Below are 24,526 nucleotides of genomic sequence, written 5' to 3'. Positions count from 1 at the left end.
AGGCTCCTGTCCCACGAGGAGGAGAAGAACAAAGAAATCATCCAGGAGGTCTGCATCATGGTATCTTTTTGAGTGGTTCTGTGTCCTCGTCGAACACGGAACATTCGGAACACGGAACAACATCCTTTAGTCAAGGAACAGCTGACGTGGCTGTCTGCCATAATAACCATTTTCGATAAAATAGACCAATCTGAATAAAGTAGACAATATTCTTTAAAAAAAAAAACATTCTGGTGTAGGAGTCAATCTCAACCGGCTGTGATTGGGAGTCCCATATGGCGGCGCACAATTGGCCCAGCGTCGTTTCGGGTTTGACCGGGTTTAGGCTCTCATTGTAAATAAGAATTAGTTCTTAACTTACCTGCCAAAGTTTAAATAAAGGTTAAATAAAAATGAAAAAAAAAAAAAAAGTAAAGCACTAATGGAAACTGGGCTTAAGAAACAACCCAGTTTGATATACAGACAATCAGTTCTTTTTCTTTGACCTGAGTGTTGTGTAGAAAAAGCTCTCTGGTCACCCCAACGTGGTACAGTTCAGCTCTGCAGCGTCCATTGCCAAGGAGGAGTCGGACACGGGCCAGGCTGAGTTCCTCATTCTCACAGAGCTCTGTAAAGGTACTGTAGACTCCACTTTATCGCTTTGCGGGACCGGGCCCCCTCTGTGCGGGACCGGGACAGGCTGGGCCCCCTCTGTGCGGGACCGGGCCCCCTCTGTGCGGGACCGGGCCCCTCTGTGCGGGACCGGGCCCCTCTGTGCGGGACCGGGCCCCCTCTGTGCGGGACCGGGCCCCTCTGTGCGGGACCGGGCCCCCTCTGTGCGGGACCGGGCCCCTCTGTGCGGGACCGGGCCCCTCTGTGCGGGACCGGGCCCCCTCTGTGCGGGACCGGGCCCCCTCTGTGCGGGACCGGGCCGGGCCCCTCTGTGGTACACAGTGACGTCATAAAGCTGTTGGAGTATTTCAAGCTACGTCCGCACTGCGTTTTCTGTTTCGCTGTGCGCAGCGCTAAGGGCTGAAATAGAAGCCTAACGTTTACTCTTCCTCCTGGAACGTAATGTGGATGTAGCGACATCTTCTAGAGGCCTTTTTGGAGTGGTATATTCACAAGTCTGTAATACAGTTTATACTTCTGTGAATATGCCTGATGTTATCAAGCAAATGTATGCGCTGTAGTCTTCTACTAATTAGCAATACCTTTATGGCTGGTGTCCCATGCACAGATTGAGCCTAGTTCGGAACTAAAAAGCATTCTCAATAGAGACTAAGATTCTTCATTGAAAGATATGTTTTGTCCAGGACTGAACGTAATCTGTATCAGGGAAACTGCCCCATAATGTTTAGTCAGTGATTTAGCAATTGCTTTGACTAGTACTCTTCATTTTGCTGATCAGGCACTTCCTGTCTTCCTGTCTTCCTCCCTCAGGTCAACTGGTGGACTTCATCAAGCGGGTGGAGCAGAAGGGACCCATGTCATGTGACACAGTGCTGAAGATCTTCTACCAGTCGTGTCGCGCTGTGCAGCACATGCACAAACAGAAACCTCCTATCATCCACCGGGATCTTAAGGTGCGCAGTTCAAAGCCCAACTCACCCTTGTAATTTCTCCAAGGTGCAGCTCTAGGATCAGTGTCCCTTTCCCAATCCTAACCTTAACCATTAGTGGAGGAAATGCAAAACTGACCCAAGATCAGCATCTCTGCTGCAACATCACCCTACTTCCCCTCTCAACTCCTGCCATTGCCAATACCTCTTCCTCCTTTACTACACCATACTATACCTGCTACCATCTGTATGCTATCTAGACATAACCATTCTCTTCCTCCTCCGGTAAGACTTCCCTCCCTCCCTGCTCTACCACTCTGCCACACTTAAACTTTCAGTCACTTGTTTGTCAGATGTTTTTATTTGATTTGATCAGTGACCAAACACCCTGGTGATGTGCTTGCTGTAGCTACAGAGTGCTGATGTAGACGTCTGTGTTCCCTGGGACCCCTCCACCCCTCGCCTGGCCCATCACGCTCTGTTTCCTGACTTTCTAGCGGACTCGGGGATTGTTTTAAGTGTTTTTGGAATTGCAACTGAGGACCGGGTCAAACCAGAGGCTATGCGTTTTGTGACAAATGTTCTGATGAGCGGCGTTGCCTCGCTGCAATATTTTCATGTGGCCTGCTGATTTGAGACTGAGAAGCACCCTGCTTCTAATGTGGCATTAAAATATCACCCTGCTTCTGAAGCAATGTTAACATAAATCACCCTGCTTCTAATGCAGCGTTAAAATAAATCACCCTGCTTCAAAAGCGACGTTAAAATAAATCACCCTGCTTCTGAAGCGCCCTAGAAAATAAATCACCCTGCTTCTGAAGCGCCCTAGAAAATAAATCACCCTGCTTCTGAAGCGCCCTAGAAAATAAATCACCCTGCTTCTGAAGCGCCCTAGAAAATAAATCACCCTGCTTCTGAAGCGCCCTAGAAAATAAATCACCCTGCTTCTGAAGCGCCCTAGAAAATAAATCACCCTGCTTCTGAAGCGCCCTAGAAAATATATCACCCTGCTTCTGAAGCGCCCTAGAAAATATATCACCCTGCTTCTAAAGCACCCTAGAAAATAAAGGTGTTGCTGCCTACTGTCCTTGCTTTATTGATGTTTATCAGAATCACCTTGATTCGCCAAATACATTACTTCTTACAGGAATTTGATCTGGTGAAATGGTGCTGACATCGCCTTACAACAAACAAAATTCCCAGACCAAATATAGAAAAAAAATGTACACACAAACTACAATCGCATAATGAGCCACTGTCCTTTTTTTTGTCTGCCTCCTCCAGATTGAGAACTTGCTGATCAGTCACCAAGGCACCATCAAGCTGTGTGACTTTGGCAGTTCCACCACAATAGCCCACTACCCTGACTACGGCTGGTCAGCCCAGAAGAGGTCCATGGTTGAGGATGAGGTGATTTAGGAAACCCCTGTTCTAGTACTCCTTTCACTATCGCTGCTGTAGACTCCCCAGGGGAGAGGAGGCCTAGTCCTGGACTATAAATCTACTTTAATGGATCATTTCCTTAAATACTTTTTAGTCCAGAATTAGGCTTAATTAGTGTCTGGGAAACCATCTCCTATTGATATAATTACACAAAATTATACTTTATTCCTGCACCAATGTTGGTTAGTCAAATCGGAACACACTGGCTTTCCTCAAACCCTGTAACACCAGTCTATTTTCCTCCAGTTTAATGGTGCTCTACAGGAAACTAGCATGGATACAGAAAGTTACTTATTGGCTAGAAGAATCACTCATGCATAAGATTTTCTTGGAAACGGGCTGTTAATCCCCACATTTTCCTGGGAAAAGTAAAAGGTTAGATGTTGTCTGTATTTGAATGTGAGGAAAATAGCTAAACCTTAGACACAGAATGACTAGGACTTGGAACCTCGGATAGGTAAACTCATGGATGCACTCAAAATGGCTGCCAGACGACCCATTATGACATCATTAACTTAAATGGGGAGGCCCGTTCTGCTCGTTCTTGTTCTGTGAGCTACCGCTAAACTAAAGTTACCCTCTCTGGTCACCTTCCACTGTACCCAGATCACCAGAAACACTACTCCGGCCTACAGGACACCTGAGATGATTGACCTGTACTCCAACTTCCCCATTAACGAGAAGCAGGACATCTGGGTGAGTCTTGTCACAGCAACATTATTTAGTCTGTCTATTTGTTGTTTCGTTTGCTGCTATATTGGTTGCTATATCACCTGCTACGGTGCCCTTTGTGCTCTGGTCAAAAGTAGTGCACTGTAAAGGGAATAGGGGGTTATTTAAGTGGTTAAAGGGACAATTAAAAAACCTCATCTCTATAGCCTGTTGATAATTTTTCTCTCTCTCTCTCTCTGTGTGTGTGTGTGTGTGTGTGTGTGTGTCTGTGCGTCTCTCTCTCCAGGCATTGGGTTGTATCCTCTACTTGTTGTGTTTTAAGCAGCACCCCTTCGAGGAAGGCGCTAAGCTGCAGATAGTCAACGGGAAGTACGCCATCCCCCAGAATGACGTCAAGTACACTGTTTACCACGAGCTCATCAGTAAGGATCCTCCGTTCATTCATCAGATCGGGGCTCTGAAATGGGTGGTTGTCTTAGTAAATGCGGCCTGTGGTTGTAAAAAATAAATGAATAGTTCAATATCTGATTAAAAATGAAGAGAATCCCTGTACCCAGCAGTCCATCGAGGTGTAGTTGCTGTTTTTGGCAGGAACGACTAATATTTTCAAGACGTAACAAAACGCGCACTTAAAAAATATGGTCGACCGACTTTGAGATCATGATGTGAGATCTGCCAGAAGAGGACTGGCCACCCTCGGAGCCTGGTCCCTCTCTAGGTTTCTTCCTGGGTTCCTGCCTCTGGCCACCCTCGGAGCCTGGTTCCTCTCTAGGTTTCTTCCTGGGTTCCTGCCTCTGGCCACCCCTCGGAGCCTGGTTCCTCTCTAGGTTTCTTCCTGGGTTCCGCCTCTGGCCACCCCTCTGAGCCTGGTTCCTCTAGGTTTCTTCCTGGGTTCAGGCCTTCTATATTTTTTTTCCTAGCCACTGTGCTTCTGCCACTGCATTGCTTGCTCTTAAGAGTTTTAGGCTGGTTATCTGTTAAGACGTTAAGACGTTTGTGGCCATTCCTCTCCTCTTCTCAGGATCCATGCTGAAGATCAACCCAGAGGAGAGGCTGTCCATCACGGAGCTGGTCAACCAACTACAGGAGATCGCTGCGGCGCGCAATGTCAACCCCAAGTCTCCCATCACCGAGGTAACCGACTGACCTTCAACCCCCTGACCCTTGACCTCTGAACCCCTTCTGCTTGTCTGACCTTACTAGCATTGCAACCCAACTCCTTCATGACTCCTTTCTAGAGCCTTTTGCATGAGGGGTCTTGACATAGACTATTACTACCAAATACCAAATGAATGTCACAGGATGTGTAATGATGTCAGCCAAACACCCATGTTGCCAGTTTAAAAAAAAATATATATGTTTAGTTGCTCACACAATGACCTACATATTTCTTTGTTAGGGCTAATGCTAGGTCAAAGCCCCTATCAGAGTGTTTCTGGAGAGGGGTGAGTAGTTGTGGGGTGTCTATCTTCCGTGCTGAGAGAGGAGGATATATTCATGGTTGGATACACAGCTTAATGCCCCCTGCTTAAGGTCACACGATAAGTCAGGTCACCTTTCCCTCCTTGTGTGACTGAGGTTGAGACCCTCTTCCTCTCCCTTGTTCTCGGACCTAACCCCTCCAGGTTTGGTATAACCAGTGTATTGTTAAAGCTTCCACCTTAAACAACTGCAAACGTTGATGAGTTAGGACCAAGGGCTATGTAAGGAATTGAATTGGGACTGTGTAGCCCCCCCCCCCCGACTCTTATGGCAAACAAGTCAGTTCTTGGGGTACAAAGGGAGTCAGTTCTCCAGTAGTGCCACCAACTCTCTGAAGAGCTATTGAGAGAGTGCCTGCTCCCCTCCCTGCTTCTGCCTCAACCCCTTCCACCTGCCCCCGCCACCATCGGTCACAAAGGAGTGTCTCATCCCAGCCATATCCACACACTACAGGCGTTTCAGTCTTAATGGAAAGTGATGTCACGTGATGGAGAGAGAACGACACAAAGGAGAGGGAGAAAGAAAGACAAAAGGGAAGGAGGGACAGGGAGAGAGTAATGCTTGGCCTGCTGTGGGACTTGGTATGTTGTGGGAACCGTATACTTGGCCTGCTGTGGGACTTGGCATGTTGTGGGAACTGTATGCTTGGCCTCCTTTGGGACTTGGCATGTTGTGGGAACTGTATACTTGGCCTGCTGTGGGACTTGTAGTAGTAGTATCAATAGCAGCAGTAGCAGCAGCAGTAGCAGCAGTAGCAGTAGTAGCAGCAGTAGTAGCAGCAGCAGCAACAGTAGCAGTAGCATCAGCAGCAGTAGCAGCAGCAACAGTAGCAGTAGCATCAGTAGCAGCAACAGTAGTAGTAGTAGCAGCAACAATATCAGCAGTAGTAGCAGTAGTAGTAGTAGCAGCAGTAGTATCAGCAGCAGTAGTAGTAGCATCAGTAGCAGCAACAGTAGTAGTAGTAGCAGCAGCAGCAATATCAGCAGTAGTATCAGCGGCGGCAGTGGTATCAGCAGCGGCAGTAGTATCAGCAGCAGCGGTAGTAGTAGTAGTAGTAGTAGTAGTATCAGCGGTAGTGGTAGTAGTAGTAGTATCAGCAGTAGTAGTAGTAGTGGTATCAGCGGTAGTAGTGGTATCAGCGGTAGTAGTAGTGGTAGTAGTAGTATCGGCGGTAGTAGTAGTAGTGGTATCAGCGGCGGTGGTATCGGCAGCGGTGAGTATCAGCGGCGGTGGTATCAGCGGTGGTGAGTGGTGAGTATCGGCGGTGGTATCAGCAGCGGTAGTGGTAGTGGTATCGGCGGTGGTGGTGGTAGTGGTATCAGCGGTGGTGGTGAGTAGTGGTATCAGCGGTGGTAGTGGTATCAGCGGTGGTAGTGGTGGTGGTATCAGCGGTGGTGGTGGTGGTGGTATCGGCGGTGGTGGTGGTGGTATCAGCGGCGGTGGTATCGGCGGCGGTGGTGATCGGCGGCGGTGGTATCGGCGGTGGTGGTGGTGGTATCGGCGGTGGTGGTGGCGGTGGCGGCGAACGGTATCGGTGGTGGTATTGGTATCGGCGGTGGTGGTATCAGCGGTCATTGTCAGCGGCGGTGGTAGTGGTATCAGCGGCAACAGCGGTGGTAGCGGTGGTATTGGTATCAGCGGCAACAGCGGTGGTATCGGCGGCAGCGGTAGTGGTGGTAGTGGTGAGTGGTATCGGCGGTGGTGGTGGTGGTATCAGCGGTAGTGGTGGTGAGTATCAGCGGCAGCGGTGGTGGTGTCAGCGGCAACGGTGGTGGTAGCGGTGGTAGTGGTATCAGCGGCAGCAGCGGTGGTATCGGCGGCGGCGGCGGTGGTGGTGGTGGTGGTGGTGGTAGTGGTATCGGCGGTAGTGGTGGTGGTATCAGCGGTAGTGAGTGAGTGGTGTCGGCGGTAGTGGTAGTGGTATCGGCGGTGGTGGTGGTGGTATCGGCGGTGGTAGTGGTGGTTGTCGGCGGGCGGCGGCGGTGGTATCCAGCGGCGGTGGTGGTGAGTATCGGCGGTGGTAGTGGCAATGGCAGCGGCGGCGGTGTCGGTGGTGAGGTATTGGTATCGGCGGTGGTGGTATCAGCGGCGGTGGGTATCGGCGGTAGGTATCGGCGGCGGTGGTAATGGTATCGGCGGCGGTGGTGGTATCAGCGCGGCGGTGGTATCAGCGGCGGTGGTATCGGCGGCGGTGGTGGTGATCGGTGGTAGTGAGTATCGGCGGTGGTAGTGAGTATCAGCGGCGGCGGTGGTAGTGGTGTCGGCGGCGGTGGTGGTGGTAGCGGTGGTGGTGGTAGCGGCGGCGGTGGTGGTAGCGGCGGCGGTGAGTGGTAGTGGTGGTGGTATCGGCGGCGGTGGTGGTAGTATCAGCGGTAGTGGTAGCGGTAGCGGTGGCGGTGGTGAGTGGTAGCGGCGGCGGCGGTAGTGGCAGCGGTGGTAGCGGCAGCGGTGGTAGCATCAGCGGCGGTAGTAGTTATCAGCGGCGGTGGTAGTATCAGCGGCAGCGGCGGTGGTATCGGCGGCGGTAGTGGTATCAGCGGCGGCGGCGGTGGTATCAGCGGCAGTGGTATCGGCAGCGGTGGTATCGGCAGCGGTAGTGGTAGTGGTATCGGCGGTAGTGGTATCAGCGGAGGTAGCAGCGGCAGCAACAGTAGCGAGTAGTAGTAGCAGAAACAGTAGCAGTAGTAGCAGCAACAGTAGCGAGTAGTAGTATCAGCAGTAGTAGCAGCAGCAGTAGTAGCATTAGTAGCATCAGCACTAGTAGCAGTAGCAGCACTAGTAGCAGTAGCAGCACTAGTAGCAGCAGTAGTACTAGTAGCAGCAGTAGTACTAGTGGTGCTGGCTGTGGTAGTGGTGTTGGCGGTGGTGCTGGCGGTGGTAGTAGTGGCGGTGGTAGTAGTGGTAGTAGTAGTGGCGGTGGTAGTAGTGGTAGTAGTAGTGGCGGTGGTAGTAGTAGTGGCGGTGGTAGTAGTAGTGGCGGTGGTAGTAGTAGTGGCGGTGGTAGTAGTAGTGGCGGTGGTAGCAGTGGTAGTAGTAGTGGTAGTGGCAGTAGTAGTGGTAGTAGTGGCAATAGTGGTGGCGGTGGTGGTGGCGGTGGTGGTAGGGGCGGCGGTGGTGGTGGCGGTGGTAGTAGGGGTGGCAGTAGGGGTGGCGGTAGGGGCGGCGGTGGCGGTAGGGGCGGCGGTGGTGGTGATAATGGCGGCGGTGGTAGTGATAATGGCGGCGGTAGTAGTGATAATGGCGGCGGTAGTAGCGGTGGTGGTGGTAGTAGCGGCGGTGGTGGTAGTGGCGGTGGTAGTAGTAGTAGTAGTAGTAGTAGTGATAGTGGCGGTAGTAGTAGTGGTAGTAGTAGTGATAGTGGCGGTGGTGGTGGTAGTAGTAGTAGTAGTAGTGGTGGTGGGAGTAGTGGTGGTAGTAGTAGTGGCGGTGGTAGTAGTAGTGATAGTGGCGGTGGTAGTAGTGGCGGTGGTGGTGGTAGTAGTAGTAGTGATAGTGGTGGTGGTAGTAGTGGTGGTAGTAGTGGCTGTAGTAGCGGCGGTAGTAATAGTAGTGGTGGTAGTAGTAGTGATAGTGAGTGGTAGTAATAGTGGTGGTGGTAATAGTGGTGGCGGTAGTAGTGGCGGTGGTAGTAGTAGTAGTGGCGGTAGTAGTAGTGGCGGCGGTAGTAGTAGTAGTGGCGGTGGTAGTAGTAGTAGTGGCGGTGGTAGTAGTAGTAGTGGCGGTGGTAGTAGTAGTAGTGGTAGTAGTAGTAGTAGTAGTAGTAGTAGTGGCGGTGGTAGTAGTAGTGGCGGTGGTGGTGGTGGTAGTAGTAGTAGTAGTAGTAGTAGTAGTGGCGGTGGTAGTAGTAGTAGTAGTGGCGGTGGTAGTAATAGTAGTAGTAGTGGCGGTGGTAGTAGTAATAGTAGTGGCGGTGGTAGTAGTAATAGTAGTGGTAGTGGCGGTGGTAGTAGTAGCAGTGGTAGTTATAATAGTGGCAGTAGTAGTAGCAGTGGTAGTAATAGTAGCGGTAGTAGTAATAGTAGTGGCAGTAGTAGTGGCGGTGGTAGTAGTAATAGTAGAGGCGGTGGTGGTAGGGGCCGCGGTGGTGGTAGGGGTGGTGGTAGGGGCCGCGGTGGTGGTAGGGGTGGTGGTAGTGATAATGGCGGTGGTGGTAGTGATAATGGCGGTGGTAGTAGTGATAATGGCGGTGGTAGTAGTGATAATGGCGGTGGTAGTAGCGGCGGTGGTAGTGGCGGCGGTGGTAGTAGCGGCGGTGGTAGTAGCGGTGATAGTGGCGGTGGTGGTGGTAGTAGTAGTAGTAGTAGTGATAGTGGCGGTAGTAGTAGTGGCGGTGGTAGTAGTAGTGATAGTGGTGGTGGTAGTAGTAGTGGCGGTGGTGGTGGTGGTGGGAGTAGTGGTGGTGGGAGTAGTGGTGGTGGGAGTAGTGGTGGTGGGAGTAGTGGCGGTGGGAGTAGTAGTGATAGTGGCGGTGGTAGTAGTGGCGGTGGTGGTGGTGGTAGTAGTAGTAGTGATAGTGGCGGTGGTGGTAGTAGTGGTGGTGGGAGTAGTGGTAGTAGTGGCGGTAGTAGCGGCGGTAGTAATAGTAGTGGCAGTAGTAGTGGCGGTGGTGGTATTAGTAGTGATAGTGGTGGTAGTAATAGTGGTGGCGGTAGTAGTAGTAGTGATAGTGGCAGTAGTAGTGGCGGTGGTAGTAGTAGTGATGGTGGTGGTAGTGGTGGTAGTAATAGTAGTGGCAGTAGTAGTGGCGGTGGTAGTAGTAATAGTAGTAGTAGTAGTGGCGGTAGTAGTAGTAATAGTAGTAGTAGTGGCGGTGGTAGTAGTAGTAGTGGCGGTGGTAGTAGTAGTAGTAGTAGTAGTGGCAGTAGTAATAGTAGTGGCGGTAGGAGTGGTGGCAGTAGTAGTGGCGGTAGTAATAGTAGTGGCAGTAGTAATAGTAGTGGTGGTAGTGGCAGTAGTTGTAGTGGTGGCAGTAGTAGTGGCAGTAGTAATAGTAGTGGCAGTAGTAGTGGCGGTGGTGGTGGTAGTAGTGATGGCGGTGGTGGTAGTAGTGATGGTGGTGGTGGTGGTAGTAGTAGTGGTGGTGGTAGTTGTAGTGATGGTGGTGGTGGTAGTAGTAGTGATGGCGGTGGTGGTGGTGGTAGTAGTAGTGGCGGTAGTAGTAGTAGTATTGGAGGTGGTGGTAGTAGAAGTAGTGATGGCGGTAGTGGTAGTATTGGTGGTGGTAGTAGTAGTATTTGTGGTAGTAGTGGTGGTGGTGGTGGTAGTAGTCGTGATGGCGGTGGTGGTGGCGGTGGTAGTAGTAGTATTGGAGGTGGTGGTAGTAGTAGTTGTGATGGCGGTAGTGGTAGTATTGGTGGTGGTAGTAGTAGTAGTGGTAGTGGTGGTGGTAGTAGTAGTGATGGTGGTGGTGGAAGTAGTAGTATTGTTGGTGGTGGTAGTAGTATTGGTGGTGGTGTTGGTATTCGTAGTAGTAGTGGTAGTAAGGGGTAGACATAACTGCTCCCCTGTGTCTGAGTGCAGATTGAGGCTGGGATGATCTGTGTTAATCGGGGGTTTCTCTGTGGGTTAAGGAGCTTACCCCCTCCGGAGAGGAGGCACAGCCAAGACAGGCAGGACTCGTGAAGGTTTGACCCTCACTGACACACCCAGAGATACCTACACTCTAGTCCAGGAAACTGTACTAATGTTCTGACTGAATCTAACGACTCTGACTGCCTTCTCTTGGGACTCGTTTTAGTCCTTCTCTTCACTTTTCAACTGTTTGTTTTTGGTGCTTGGTCGCCCCCATGAGTCTGTTGAGGCCAGATTACTGTTTGAGGCCTGCTTACGATGGCTATGAATCTCTGCAGCTGCTGGAGCAGAACGGAGGATTTGGCAACAACGGCGCACAGCCCCCAGCCCAGATCCACAACATCCACAACGCAGGTGAGTTCAAACGCTGTGTGTGTCTCTTGTGTGTGTGTGTGTCTCGTGTGTGTGTGTGTGTCTCGTGTGTGTGTGTGTCTCGTGTGTGTGTGTGTGTGTCTCTGTGTGTGTGTGTGTGTGTCTCGTGTGTGTGTGTGTGTCTCGTGTGTGTGTGTGTGTCTCGTGTGTGTGTGTGTGTGTCTCGTGTGTGTGTGTGTGTGTCTCGTGTGTGTGTGTGTGTGTCTCGTGTGTGTGTGTGTCTCGTGTGTGTGTGTGTGTGTCTCGTGTGTGTATTTGGTCACCTACAAACAAGCAGAGGGACCAGGACGACTGATCTGTGTAAAGGAAAGAATGAATGGGGCCATGTATCGTGAGATTTTGAGTGAAAACCTCCTTCCATCAGCAAGGGCATTGAAGATTAAACGTGGCTGGGTCTTTCAGCATGACAATGATCCCAAACACACCGCCCGGGCAACGAAGGAGTGACTTCGTAAGAAGCATTTCAAGGTCCTGGAGTGGCCTAGGCAGTCTCCAGATCTCAACCCCATAGAAAATCTTTGGAGGGAGTTGAAAGTCCATGTTGCCCAGCAACAGCCCCAAAACATCTGCTGCATGGAGGAATGGGCCAAAATACCAGCAACAGTGTGAAAACCTTGTGAAGACTTACAGAAAACGTTTGACCTCTGTCATTGCCAACAAAGGGTATATAACAAAGTATTGAGAAACTTTTGTTATTGACCAAATACTTATTTTTCCACCATCATTTGCAAATAAATTTATAAAAAATCCTACAATGTGATTTTCTGGATTTTTTTTCTCATTTTGTCTGTCATCGTACAGGCCTCTCTCATCTATTTAAGTGGTAGAACTTGCACAATTGTTGTCTGACTAAACACTTTTTTTGCCCCACTGTATGACCCCTGATCACAGACTATCCCCTTCACCTGAAGGCCGGATGGTCACACTCTCACAACCCAGCAGCTGCTGTGTTTGTCCTCTTTGAAGTCACATGGTGTGGTCTACTAGTCACCTGATGTTTGCACTCAGTGTGTTTTAAAAAAAAAAAAAAAAAATAAGAATAGTAATAACCTCCTAGATTTTAAATGCTGAAACAAGGCTTACTCACTTAGGAAGGGACTGGCTCGTCAATATGGCTCACAAAATGTAGTTGCAACTTAAATCTTGGTCAGAATGGATGATATTTCATATATTATGAAGATAAAAAATAGATATCCTCGGAAAAGCACAGGCAGGATTTGTACATTTATATGCTTAGTATTTTCAATTTTTTACTGGCAATAAAATAATTCAAATACTAAGCATAAAACTTTCATATCCTGCTTTTCCTGTGGATATATTTTTACATTACATTTTTTTCAGAATTAGCATTGCAAACATCTAGTAGGAAAACTTCATTATAATCTTGGCTGAAAAATAATTTTGTTTGAATCTATCATACTTGGAAATGTAACTTTTAAGGAAGAGTGCTTTATGGACAGTACTGCTACTGGTACTACTACTAATGTTGCTACTACTGCTGCTACTACTACTGGTACTACTACTGCTGCTGCTACTACTACCACTAATGTTGCTACTACTGCTACTGGTACTACTGCTACTTGTACTACTACTACTGGTACTACTACTAATGTTGCTACTACTGCTGCTACTACTACTGGTACTACTGCTGCTACTACTACTGGTACTACTGCTACTGGTACTACTACTGCTGCTACTACTACCACTAATGTTGCTACTACTGCTACTGGTACTACTACTACTGGTACTACTACTACTGCTGCTGCTACTACTACCACTAATGTTGCTACTACTGCTGCTACTACTACTGGTACTACTACTGCTGCTACTACTACTACCACTAATGTTGCTATTACTGGTACTACTACTAATGTTGCTACTACTGGTTCTACTGGTACTACTACTACTGCTGCTGCTATTGCTGCAACTGCTGGTACTACTGCTTGTACTACTGCTGGTACTACTTCTACTACTATTACTACTGATACTACTACTGACATTACTACTGGTACTACTCCTACTACTACTATTACTGCTAGCAACTACTGCTACTGGTACTACTGCTGCTACTAATACTATTGCTGGTGCTACTACTACTACTGCTACTACTACTACAGGTACTACTACAGGTACTACTACTACTACTACTACTGCTACTACAGGTGCTACTACTACTGCTGGTACTGCTAATACTATTGCTGGTACTACTGGTACTACTGGTACTACCACTGCTGCTGTTACTACTGCTACCACTACTACTGTTACTACTACTGCTGCTGCTGCTACTACTAATACTACTGTTACTGTTAACTGCTACTGGTACTATTACTGGTACTGCTGCTACTGCTGTTGCTACTGCTGCTGCTACTGCTGCTACTGCTGCTATTGCTGCTGCTGCTGCTGTTGCTACTACAACGAGCTACTGCTACTGCTATTACTGCTGCTACTGCTGTTGCTGTTGCTGCTACTAGCTGCTGCTGCTGCTGCTGCTATTGCTGCTGCTGCTGCTGTTACTACTACAGCAGCTACTGCTGCTACTGCTACTGTTACTGCTGCTGCTACTGTTGCTACTGCAGCTGCTACTGGTGCTGCTGCTACTGCTGTTACTACTACAGCTGCTACTGGTGCTGCTGCTACTACTGTTACTACTGCGACTGCTGCTGGTGCTGCTGCACTGCTGCTGTTACTGTTACTGCTGCGACCGCTACTGCTGCTGGTGCTGCTACTGCTACTGCTACTGCTGTTACTACTGCGACTGGTGCTGCTACTACTACTGTTACTGCTGGTGCTGCTACTACTGCTGTTACTACATTTACATTTAAGTCATTTAGCAGGCTGCTCTTATCTGCTTCTACTTTACTGCTTCTGCTTTACTGCTTCTACTGCTATTACTGCTGATACTGCTACTGACGTTACTGCTGGTACTACTGCTATTGCTGCTACAGCTGCTGCTGCTGGTACTGCTGCTAGCTGCTGATGCTGTGCTGCTGCTGCTGGTGCTGCTGCTACTGCTGCTGCTGCGGGTGCTGCTGCTACTGCTGCTGCGGTGCTGCTGCTGCTTGACTGCTGCTAATGCTATTGCTGCTGCTGCTGGTGCTGCTGGTGCTGCCGCTGCTGCGTTGCTGCTGCTGCCGCTGCTGCTGTTGCTGCTGCTGCAGCATGCTGCTGCTAATGCTGCTGTTGCTGTTGGCTCGCTGCTGGTTGCTGCTGCTGCTGCTGTTGCTGCTGCTGCTGCTGCTGCTGCTACTGCTGCTGCTGCTGCTGTTGTTGCTACTGCTGCTGCTGCTGCTGCTAGCTGCTGCTGCTGCTGCTGTTGCTGCTGCAACGGCTGCTGCTGCTGCTGCTGCTGTTGCTGCTGCTGCTGCTGCTGCTGCTGCTGCTGCTGTTGCTGCTGCTGCTGCTGTTGCTGCTGCAGCGGCTGCTGCTGCTGCTGCTGCTGTTGCTGCTGCTGCTGCTGCTGCTACAGCTGCTGCTAGCTGCTGCTGCTGCTGCTGTTGCTGCTGCTACTGCTGCTGCTACTGCTGTTACTGCTGCTGCTGCTAGCTGCTGCTACTGTACTGCTGTTGCTGTTGCGCTGCTGCTGGTGCTGCTGCTGCTGCTGTTGCTACTGCTGCTGGCTGCTGCTGCTGCTGCTGCTGTTGCTGCTGCTGCTGCTGCTGCTGCTGCTACTGCTGCTGCTGCTACTGCTGCTACTGTACCTGCTGCTGCTGCTGCTGCTGCTACTGCTGCTGCTGCTGCTGCTGCTATTGCTGCTGCTGCTACTGCTGCTACTGCTACTGCAGCTACTGCTGCTACTGCTACTGTTACTGCTGCTACTGCTGTTGCTACTACTAGCTGCTGCTGTACTGCTGCTACTGCTGTTGCTGCTACAACTGCTGCTGCTGCTGGTGCTGCTACTACTACTGTTGCTACTGCAACTGCTACTGCTACTGGTACTGCTACTACTACTGTTACTACTACAACTGCTACTACTACTGTTACTACTACAACTGCTACTGCTACTGGTACTGCTACTACTACTACTACTACTGTTACTACTACGACTGGTACTGCTACTACTACTGTTACTACTGCTACTGGTACTGGTACTGCTACTACTACTGTTACTACATTTACATTTAAGTCATTTAGTAGACGCCTCTTATCCAGAGTGACTTACAAATTGGTGAATTCACCTTCTGACATCAGTGGAACTTACTACTACTGCTGCTACTGGTACTGCTACTACTACTGTTACTACTACTACTGCTACTGTTACTACTACAACTGCTACTGGTACTGCTACTACTACTACTGCTACTACTACTACTACTACTGTTACTACTACTACTGCTACTGGTACTGCTACTACTACTGTTACTACTACTACTGCTACTGGTACTGGTACTGCTACTACTACTGTTACTACTACTACTACTGCTACTGGTACTGCTACTACTACTACTACTGGTACTGCTACTACTACTGTTACTACTACTACTGCTACTACTGGTACTGCTACTACTACTACTACTGGTACTGCTACTACTACTGTTACTACTACTACTACTGCTACTGGTACTGCTACTACTACTACTACTGGTACTGCTACTACTGCTACCACTACTACTGGTACTGCTACTACTACTGTTACTACTACTACTGCTACTGGTACTGCTACTACTACTGTTACTACTACTGCTACCACTACTACTGGTACTGCTACTACTACTGTTACTACTACTACTGCTACTGGTACTGCTACTACTACTGTTACTACTACTACTGCTACTTGCGCTGCTGCTACTACTGTTACTGTTGATCTGGTGCTATGTATTTGGCTGTTAAGAGGATTGCTGTTTTGGCAGTCAGCCATCTGGTGAACAGACTGGGGGGCTCCCTGTGGTGAGATGCTTCCTGCACTCATTCACACCTGGCGTCAGTGCTCCATTTGAGCCGGATCCTGAACAGGATCTGGCTCCTCTGTTTTGTTGTCTTTCGTTCACGGAGCCCATTTGCCAGGATCAGGTAGCCTACCTCTTGTGGCATGAACAATTATTTTCACTGTTTTGCAATGTAAAAATCCTAATAAAAGCCATCAGAGTAGTTACTTTTTGGATTCCTCTGTAACAAACAAACATGTCATTGTGATAATGTGCCTGATATTGTAAGAACTGATTCATGTTGGGCTGGCCCGGGTTTATGGCAGTATTGTAACCTATATAGACCATTTATGTGGTGCGAGAGAAGCACGCCTGTATCTCTCACAGAACTAAAATGAGATTCACTTTCTATGATCTCTCTCTCCCCTCTCTGTGCTCTGATCTCTCCCTCTCTGTGCTCTGATCTCTCCCTCTCTGTGCTCTGATCTCTCCCCTCTCTGTGCTCTGATCTCTCTCCTCTCTGTGCTCTGATCTCTCTCCCCTCTCTGTGCTCTGATCTTCCTCTCCCTCTCTGTGCTCTGATCTCTCTCCCTCTATGTGCTCTGATCTCTCCCTCTCTGTGCTCTGATAGAGCCGGCAACTCACATTTCTTCAGCATTTCACGTCATCATTTATTTCCTAATAGAATATTCGCTGCGGGAAGTGTGCTGGAGGTGAGGCAGCACTTTGCTTTCTGTTAAGAAAGAAATGAAATAATTCCCAATACTACATTAAGAGTACACCTATAATTTAGCCACAGAGGATCCGTAGCTAATTTGTAAAAAAAATAGCCTAAGCATGCCTACTTGCGGTAATGCGTGTCAGATCTGTCAGTGAATAGCATGCAGCCAAAACAGACCTTTCGCGAATATTTCAAATACAATCGCTGGAAATCACAGGTTGGAAAGCAAATAATACCGCCTGAAAATAAAATACTAATCTGTTTGTTTAATAACTTCGAAATAGCTCTATTGAGTGAACAGCATTGTTTTTACAAAGTAAGAGAGAGAGGAGAGAAGCTTTTGTCTGCTGAGTGAGCCGAGTCAGTGAAACTGGGAAGATGTTTTGGACTAATTTCCTGCTCGTATTGTAACCTACAGTAATGTGTTTCTACACTCAGCTAGGCTATTGATGGATTGAAAACGAGGATGTTTTTATTGATCGGTTTGTAGCCTGTCATTTCGATAATTTAAAGATTCTGCGAAAGTCTCCAGTCATGTAGAATTGCATGAAATGCATTTATGAAAGCCCACATTTTTCCAGGACTCAAAAAAAAAAAAAGGCTACAAAAAATGTGCTCCTTGTGTGCAACTTCTGCAAGCGGCTCCACACCACTGCTCGTTTTTTGTTCCAGCACGTCCCATATTACAAATGAAGCACTGTCTGGCATGTATTCAATAGTGCACACTGTAGCAAAATGTGTCGCAGCAGACGTGTTTTTATCGGACAAATTCAGGTTTACGTCATCCCTCTAAAAACAACATGGAGGAAAAAAAAGACAAAGGACCCAATTCAATGAGTTGTAGACTCATGTCAAACCCGATTGTCAAGTCCAGGATTCATCAACTAGATTCAGCCATGGGCCAATTTTTCTTTCTTGAGTGGATGGTCGGTGGGTGGACTGACAAATTGACCAGATGAAGCCCAAACTGATATGCTTGACTAAAACATACTAATTTCAAACCTTGTTTACATTTGTGTACGATCGTGTGTCTCTATTATGCGGGGAATACATGGGAACAGATTTCATTGGTGTCAAAATAAATTTTGGCCCGGGTGCCGCATTTTGTCTTCAATGAGTTCCGGAAGGCCACGTTGAAAAATTGATTATCTCCTCGCAGTCAAAATGTGCAATAAGTAGTCCTCTTTCCATATTGTTGTTATTATTACTATTATTATTATTATTATTATTATTATTACTATTAATTTTAAGCTCCCTGACTCTCTAGCATTTTATTTAAAAGATTATTAGAAGCTGGACACAGTCAAGAAACTGAATGTAGGTCCATTATCATTTAAACACAGTTTATATTTGAGTCATTTTAAAGTATATTGTGCTGGACCCGTCTCCAGGAATGTATTAATGTGTTTTATTATTATGTGTTTTATTTACTCAAACTACCTGTGGCCAGGATGTCTGACACCGGTCACAGATTGTGTGATAAATGTAAATTGATGATTAGCTTATGAAAGGTTTGTTTTTATTTCCAGATGCTTAATGTGTGAATCCACTTTTGTGCGCTGACCCATGACTTTGTCTCCTTCCTGTGTGTTTCAGGGGTGTACGGTGCAGACCCGGACCAGGGCGGGGGCTTCCGACATTCTGAAGGAGGAACTGAACGCTTGACCAACATCAAAGACACCTCTAAAGTCATCCAGTCTGTGGCCAGGTGAGAGACAGTCGGCCAGGAAAACACCTGCAATACATTAGAACTGAGAAACACCGATGCATTATGCTGAGAAACATCGCGATGCATTATGCTGAGAAACACCGCGATACATTATGCTGAGAAACACCACGATACATTATATTGAGAAACACCACAATACATTATGCTGAGAAACACCGCGATACATTATGCTGAGAAACACCGCGATACATTATGCTGAGAAACACCGCGATACATTATGCTGAGAAACACCGCGATACATTATGCTGAGAAACACCGCGATACATTATGCTGAGAAACACCGCGATACATTATGCTGAGAAACACCGCGATACATTATGCTGAGAAACACCGCGATACATTATATTGAGAAACATCGCGATACATTATATTGAGAAACACCACAATATTCAGTGCATTTGGAAATGATTCAGACCCCTGACTTTTGCCACAATTTGATACGTTGCAGTCTTATTGTAAAATGGATTAAATTGTTTTATTTCCTCATCAATCTACAAACAATATCCCATAATGACAAAGCAAAAAACATTTTATTTTTTATTTTAGAAATGTTTGCTAATTTATAAAAATAAAATATAAATAATTTAATACATATTATTATATTATACATTCTACATTCGTGCAACTTTGTAAGAGAAAATAGAAATATCACATTTACATAAGTTCAGATCTTTTACTCAGTACTTTGTTGAATCACTTTTGACAGCGATTACAGGATTGAGTCTTCTTGGGTATGACACTACAAGCTTGGCACACCTGTATTTGGGGAGTTTCTCCAATTCTTCTCTGCAAATCCTCTCAAGCTATTTCAGGTTGGATGGGGAGCGTCGATACATGGCTATTTTCAGGTCTCTCCAGAGATGTTCAACCGGGCTCTGGCTGGGCCACTCAAGAAGATTCAGACACTTGTCCCAAAGCCACTTCTGCGTTGTCTTGGCTTTGTGCTTGGGGTCGTTGTCCTGCTGGAAGGTGAACCTTTGCCCCAGTCTGAGGTCTTGAGTGCTCTGGAGCAGGTTTTCATCAAGAATCTGCCTTTCCAAATCATTTTACTATTTTCTACATTATGGAATAATAGAGAAGACAACACTATGAAATAACACATAGGGAATCATGTAGTAACCAAAAAGTGTTCAAAAAAATATAAATATCTATTTTATTTTTGCTTCTTCAAAGTATCCACCCTTTGCCTTGATATCAGTTTTGTACACTTTTGGCATTCTCTCAACCAGCTTCATGAGGTAGTCACCTGGAATGCATTTCAATTAACTTGTTGAAAGTTAATTTGTTGAATTTCTCTCTTTTAATATGTTTTTCATTAGCCGGTAATAGCCAGCTTTTGGCCGACAAAAAAAAATAATATATATATATATATATTTAAAAAGAAATATATATGTAAATAGAAATGGCTGCGGCCAAATGTCCAGAACAGTAAAAATCCCATTGTGAAATAATGCTTTTTAGCCTTTTAAATACCAGTCGATGTAAATACATTTGACTGGTCATGCGTATCGGTCTATAGGTTCATTCTCATAAAGCGTTTGAGTGGAAATTCGATCAGACAGCGCGAGGGCTGCTGCTACAGCATCTCAAAACAGTAAATGCATAGGCAACGGAAGGCAGGGTTTATCAGTGTCACACCACTTTGCAATGCGCTGGAAGGCAGTGTCCATTTTTGAGAACGTATAGCTTCTTAATTGTATGAAACCTAAAGGTTTTACTACACGTGGCATGTCTTACCATGCTTCAAAGTAGCCTAGCCAACATCAGACCACAGCCGTGGAGGCAATTATTTTATATCAACTTATTTTTCCATTGTCTCGTAGCCAAAGACACAATCCGAGGTCATATTAGCAACCCATGCTAGCTGTTGCATGTTAAGATCTCCACTCATTTCTGTCACATGAAACCTGTCTCCCGTTAATTGCATTATGGAACAAACATGTGCGTGTAACCTACTACCTTGTGTGCATTGCTGCGCTCATATTGTGAAGAAATAATAGTTCATAAACATTTTAAGCGAACTGTTCTGATCTGTTGCATCAGACTCATTTGCTTTTTAAAGTTGGGGGAGGGGGATAGTGATGGGGGATAGTGATTCAGCTGTTTGTTACTCGTCTTGTCTGAGGAAAAGTAAACGCGGAGCGTTATTCTAACATCTTCAAAGTGCGCGCTGTAATTGGGTAAGAAGGAGTGCGCGCACACGTTGTCAACTTGCATGTTCTGTTAATATGAATTGCCATAATGAAAATGTGATTTCTGTCATTTTGATAAACGTGGGTGGACGCCCTAATCCGGTTACGCACCCAATGCATATGGGTCCTAAAATTTCTCAAATATCCGGTAAATTAAAATGCTGCTGGTCAAATGTCTGGTGCCACATGACCGAAACTGAAAACCTGACACACACACACACACACACACACACACACACACACACACACACACACACACACACACACACACTGCTCTGAAAGACTGTTTCCCTTTCTGCATTGTCGCAAATATCTCTGCCCATACAAGCTCCACACACACTCACACACTCCATTCTCTCTTGGATCTGATAACTCACCCCACCCACCCTTGTCCAATCATCCTGTTTTGATTCATTGGTTCGCCCATTTAGTTCTGTTTTGATTCATTGGTTCGCCCATTTAGTTCTGTTTTGATTCATTGGTTCGCCCATTTAGTTCTGTTTTGTGTTTTTTCTGATTTTGTTTTATGAACTCTGCCTCTACCACAACTCATGGTCCTATAAACTCCTTCCTGTAGCCCCAGGTAAATATGGGATACTACACGCCCTCTTTGTACCCGCCTCTGTGTGTGTGTGTGTGTGTGTGTGTGTGTGTGTGTGTGTGTGTGTGTGTGTGTGTGTGTGTGTGTGTGGCCATAGTCTGCAAAATATTCACACTGCTGTGTCCATAATCCCATGTCAGCAGCACAAAGTGAATATGGGGTTTGAGTTGAAACATGGTTTGAATTCTAATCCTCCACCGCCTACTAAAAACCAACATCTCACCAACGTTCATTTTCCTAACTCGCCTACATCTGTTGCTGTTCTTTTTAATCCCATAGATCCAACTAGTTTTCTTCAGTTTAGACTGTAGATTTGTGGTGGAAAAAAGTACAGTATTTAAATCTAGTTTAAAAAACAAAGTCTCTATCATTGACAATGTGTGATGATAGTGAGAAAATGTGTCATTGCAGTGACATGCTTCTACACACAACTGAAAATAGTCGGCGTGTGACCCAATACTCTCCTCTCTCTTGAAGTGTGCACTTGTTCACAGGTAAATGACTGATGTATGCAACCTCCCTATGCCAATCCAACACTTTTACATTTATGGGTAGTAGTCAACAAGGGCACACTACAGGAGGAAGGAGGAGATATTGGGATACAACCAGAATGCCCTTTTGAAATTTGGCAACTAGATTGTCCATTTTATTTTTGTTCCTGCCCTTTGTTCAGTATTGTCCGTGAACCAAGTGTCCTCTGGGTTTGTAACAGATCTGAATTGTACCCATTGTTTGTTTCCCCTCTCAGTTATACAAAGGGAGACCTGGATATCTCTTACATCACCTCTAGAATAGCAGGTATGTACCCTCATTCTAGCCTTGTCCTAGATCACTTTTGTGTTGCCTTGTTTGTTAGGGAAGCGATGGCCCAAACAGATCTGGGACCAGGCTTTTCATTATACACTATTTGGATTTTTTTATTGTCTTCGATCACCTAAACTGTGTTACTTTGTGGCTTGTCCTTGAATGTGACAAAATAAAAAAATAATTCTCAAATGGTACTAATGTCTCTGAGCAGAATTGAAGCTCCATCCATCTGTAGTGTTTTCAAAAGGCTAAATTGAAGTAATGCGATGGTTCACTCTTCTCTTGTGTAACGTGTGTGTAACGTGTGTGTAACGTGTGTGTAACGTGTGTGTAACGTGTGTGTGTAACGTGTGTGTGTAACGTGTGTGTGTGTAACGTGTGTGTGTGTAACGTGTGTGTGTGTAACGTGTGTGTGTGAACGTGTGTGTGTGTAACGTGTGTGTGTGTAACGTGTGTGTGTGTGTAACGTGTGTGTGTAACGTGTGTGTGTGTGTGTGTGTGCGTGTGTACGCTCAGTCATGTCCTTCCCGGCGGAGGGAGTGGAGTCTGCCATTAAGAACAACATGGAGGATGTGCGTCTCTTCCTGGATGGCCGTCATGCAGGACACTACGCCGTCTACAACTTGACCAAGCGCTCTTACAGACCCACCCGCTTCCACAACAGGGTAAGGCAGCCCACCACCAGACAGAATATGACCAATATTTACTAGTAGGTAAAGAGAGTTTTGAGGAACAATTCTGCTGGTGCGCTGGTTTGTGCTTCCCTGATTATTTGAGCGAATCTTCCGATCTGTGTAAAAGTTAAAGTTCAGTATTAGGTATAATCATTAGACAGACACCTATTTGAAAATAAGAGTTCCTAAAAGCTCTTCCTGACCTGCCGTAGGTGTCGGAGTGTGGCTGGCAGGCCCGGCGGGCACCCAACCTGCGGAGCCTCTACAGCCTCTGTAAGAACATGCACCTGTGGCTGAAACAGGACCAGAGGAACATCGCCGTCGTCCACTGCCTGGTGAGCACAGCCACCACATACACCCCTACACTCACTCGCACTGCACTGGGACACACAAAGTAACTCTCCATAACTTGGTGGCATTTATATACCTTTTTTTTTTTCTTAAAATAACTTCTTCCTCCCATAACTGGTAGTCTGTCTGAAATGCAGATCAACACGAGAACTTGTATTCTTAGTCCCCGTGTTGACCCCTGACCCTCTTGTCTTGTGTGCCTGTAGGACGGCGGCGTCTCAGCCGTGGCGGTGCTCCTTCCTGTGTTTCTGCCGCTCTTCACCACGGCTGAGGCGGCCGTATACATGTTCAGTATGAAGCGCTGTCCCCCGGGGATCTCCCCTTCCCACAAGAGGTAGGTGCGCTGGTCATCCAGCCTTAAGTACATTGTCTCCCTGGGGACAGATCTAGGATCAGTTTCCCTCTCCAATCCTAACCTTATCCTGCAGGTAGGTGTCCTAGCGGTTAAGAGCTTTGGGCCAGTAATGTAAAGGTTGCCGGTTCGAATCCCCGGAAGCCGGCAAGGTGGGAAGAATCTGCCGTTCTTCCCTTGAGCAAGGCAGTTAAGCCCCAAAAACAACTGCTCGCCGGGTGCCGATGTTGTGGACGTTGATTAAGGCAGCCCTCCGCACCTCTCTGATTGAGGGGTTGGGCAATGAGGAAGACACATTTCAGTTGACTGCATTCAGTTGTTCAACTAACCAGGTATCCCCCTTCCCATATCCAACTGACCAGGTATCCTTTCCTATCTGACCTATCCCCCTTTCCATATCCAACTGACCAGGTATCCCCCTTTCCCTTCCCATATCCCTTCTCATATCCAACTGACCAGGTATCCCCCCCTTCCCATATCCAACTGACCAGGTATCCCCCTTCCCATATCCAACTGACCAGGTATCCCCCTTTCTGACCTTCCCCCTTTCCATATCCAACTGACCAGGTATCCCCCTTTCCATATCCAACTGACCAGGTATCCCCCTTTCCATATCAACTGACCAGGTATCCCCCCTTCCCATATCCAACTGACCAGGTATCCCCCTTTCCATATCTGACCTATCCCCTTCCCATATCCAACTGACCAGGTATCCCCCTTTTCCTTCCATATCCAACTGACCAGGTATCCCCCTTCCCATATCCTACTGGACCGGTATCCCCCTTTCCATATCCAACTGACCTTCTTTTTCCATATCCAACTGACCAGGTATCCCCCTTTTTCCCTTCCCATATCAACTGACCAGGTATCCCCCTTTCCATATCCAACTGACCAGGTATCCCCCTTTCCATATCATGACTGACCAGGTATCCCCTTTCCCAGGTATTCTTCCATATCCAACTGACCAGGTATCCCCCTTTCCATATCCTACTGACCAGGTATCCCCCTTTCCATATCCAACTGACCAGTATCTTCCCTTCTCATATCCAACTGACCAGGTATCCCCCTTTCCATATCCTACTGACCAGGTATCCCCCTTTCCATATCCTACTGACCAGGTATCCCCCTTTCCATATCCTACTGACCAGGTATCCCC

At 47.2% G+C, this 24,526-nt stretch overlaps 1 protein-coding gene across 1 annotated transcript; it reads left to right on the top strand.

The window, feature by feature from the left end:
• On the top strand, positions 1–23,356 carry LOC135533190 (cyclin-G-associated kinase-like; the record flags this gene model as incomplete). Its single annotated transcript, XM_064960587.1, has 13 exons — positions 1–60; positions 501–615; positions 1,423–1,565; positions 2,826–2,951; positions 3,591–3,680; positions 3,943–4,078; positions 4,678–4,790; positions 10,988–11,063; positions 18,261–18,372; positions 21,935–21,984; positions 22,510–22,658; positions 22,880–23,002; positions 23,225–23,356. Coding segments are annotated over 13 exons (1,425 nt in total), but the record flags the coding sequence as incomplete, so codon positions are not given.
• Positions 23,357–24,526: the final 1,170 nt, after the last annotated feature.

This window comes from Oncorhynchus masou, unplaced genomic scaffold (assembly GCF_036934945.1).
Source record: "Oncorhynchus masou masou isolate Uvic2021 unplaced genomic scaffold, UVic_Omas_1.1 unplaced_scaffold_2279, whole genome shotgun sequence".
Lineage (NCBI taxonomy): Eukaryota > Metazoa > Chordata > Actinopteri > Salmoniformes > Salmonidae > Oncorhynchus > Oncorhynchus masou.
Note: the sequence above shows the minus strand (reverse complement) of the source record. Positions and strands in the feature narration are given on the sequence as shown.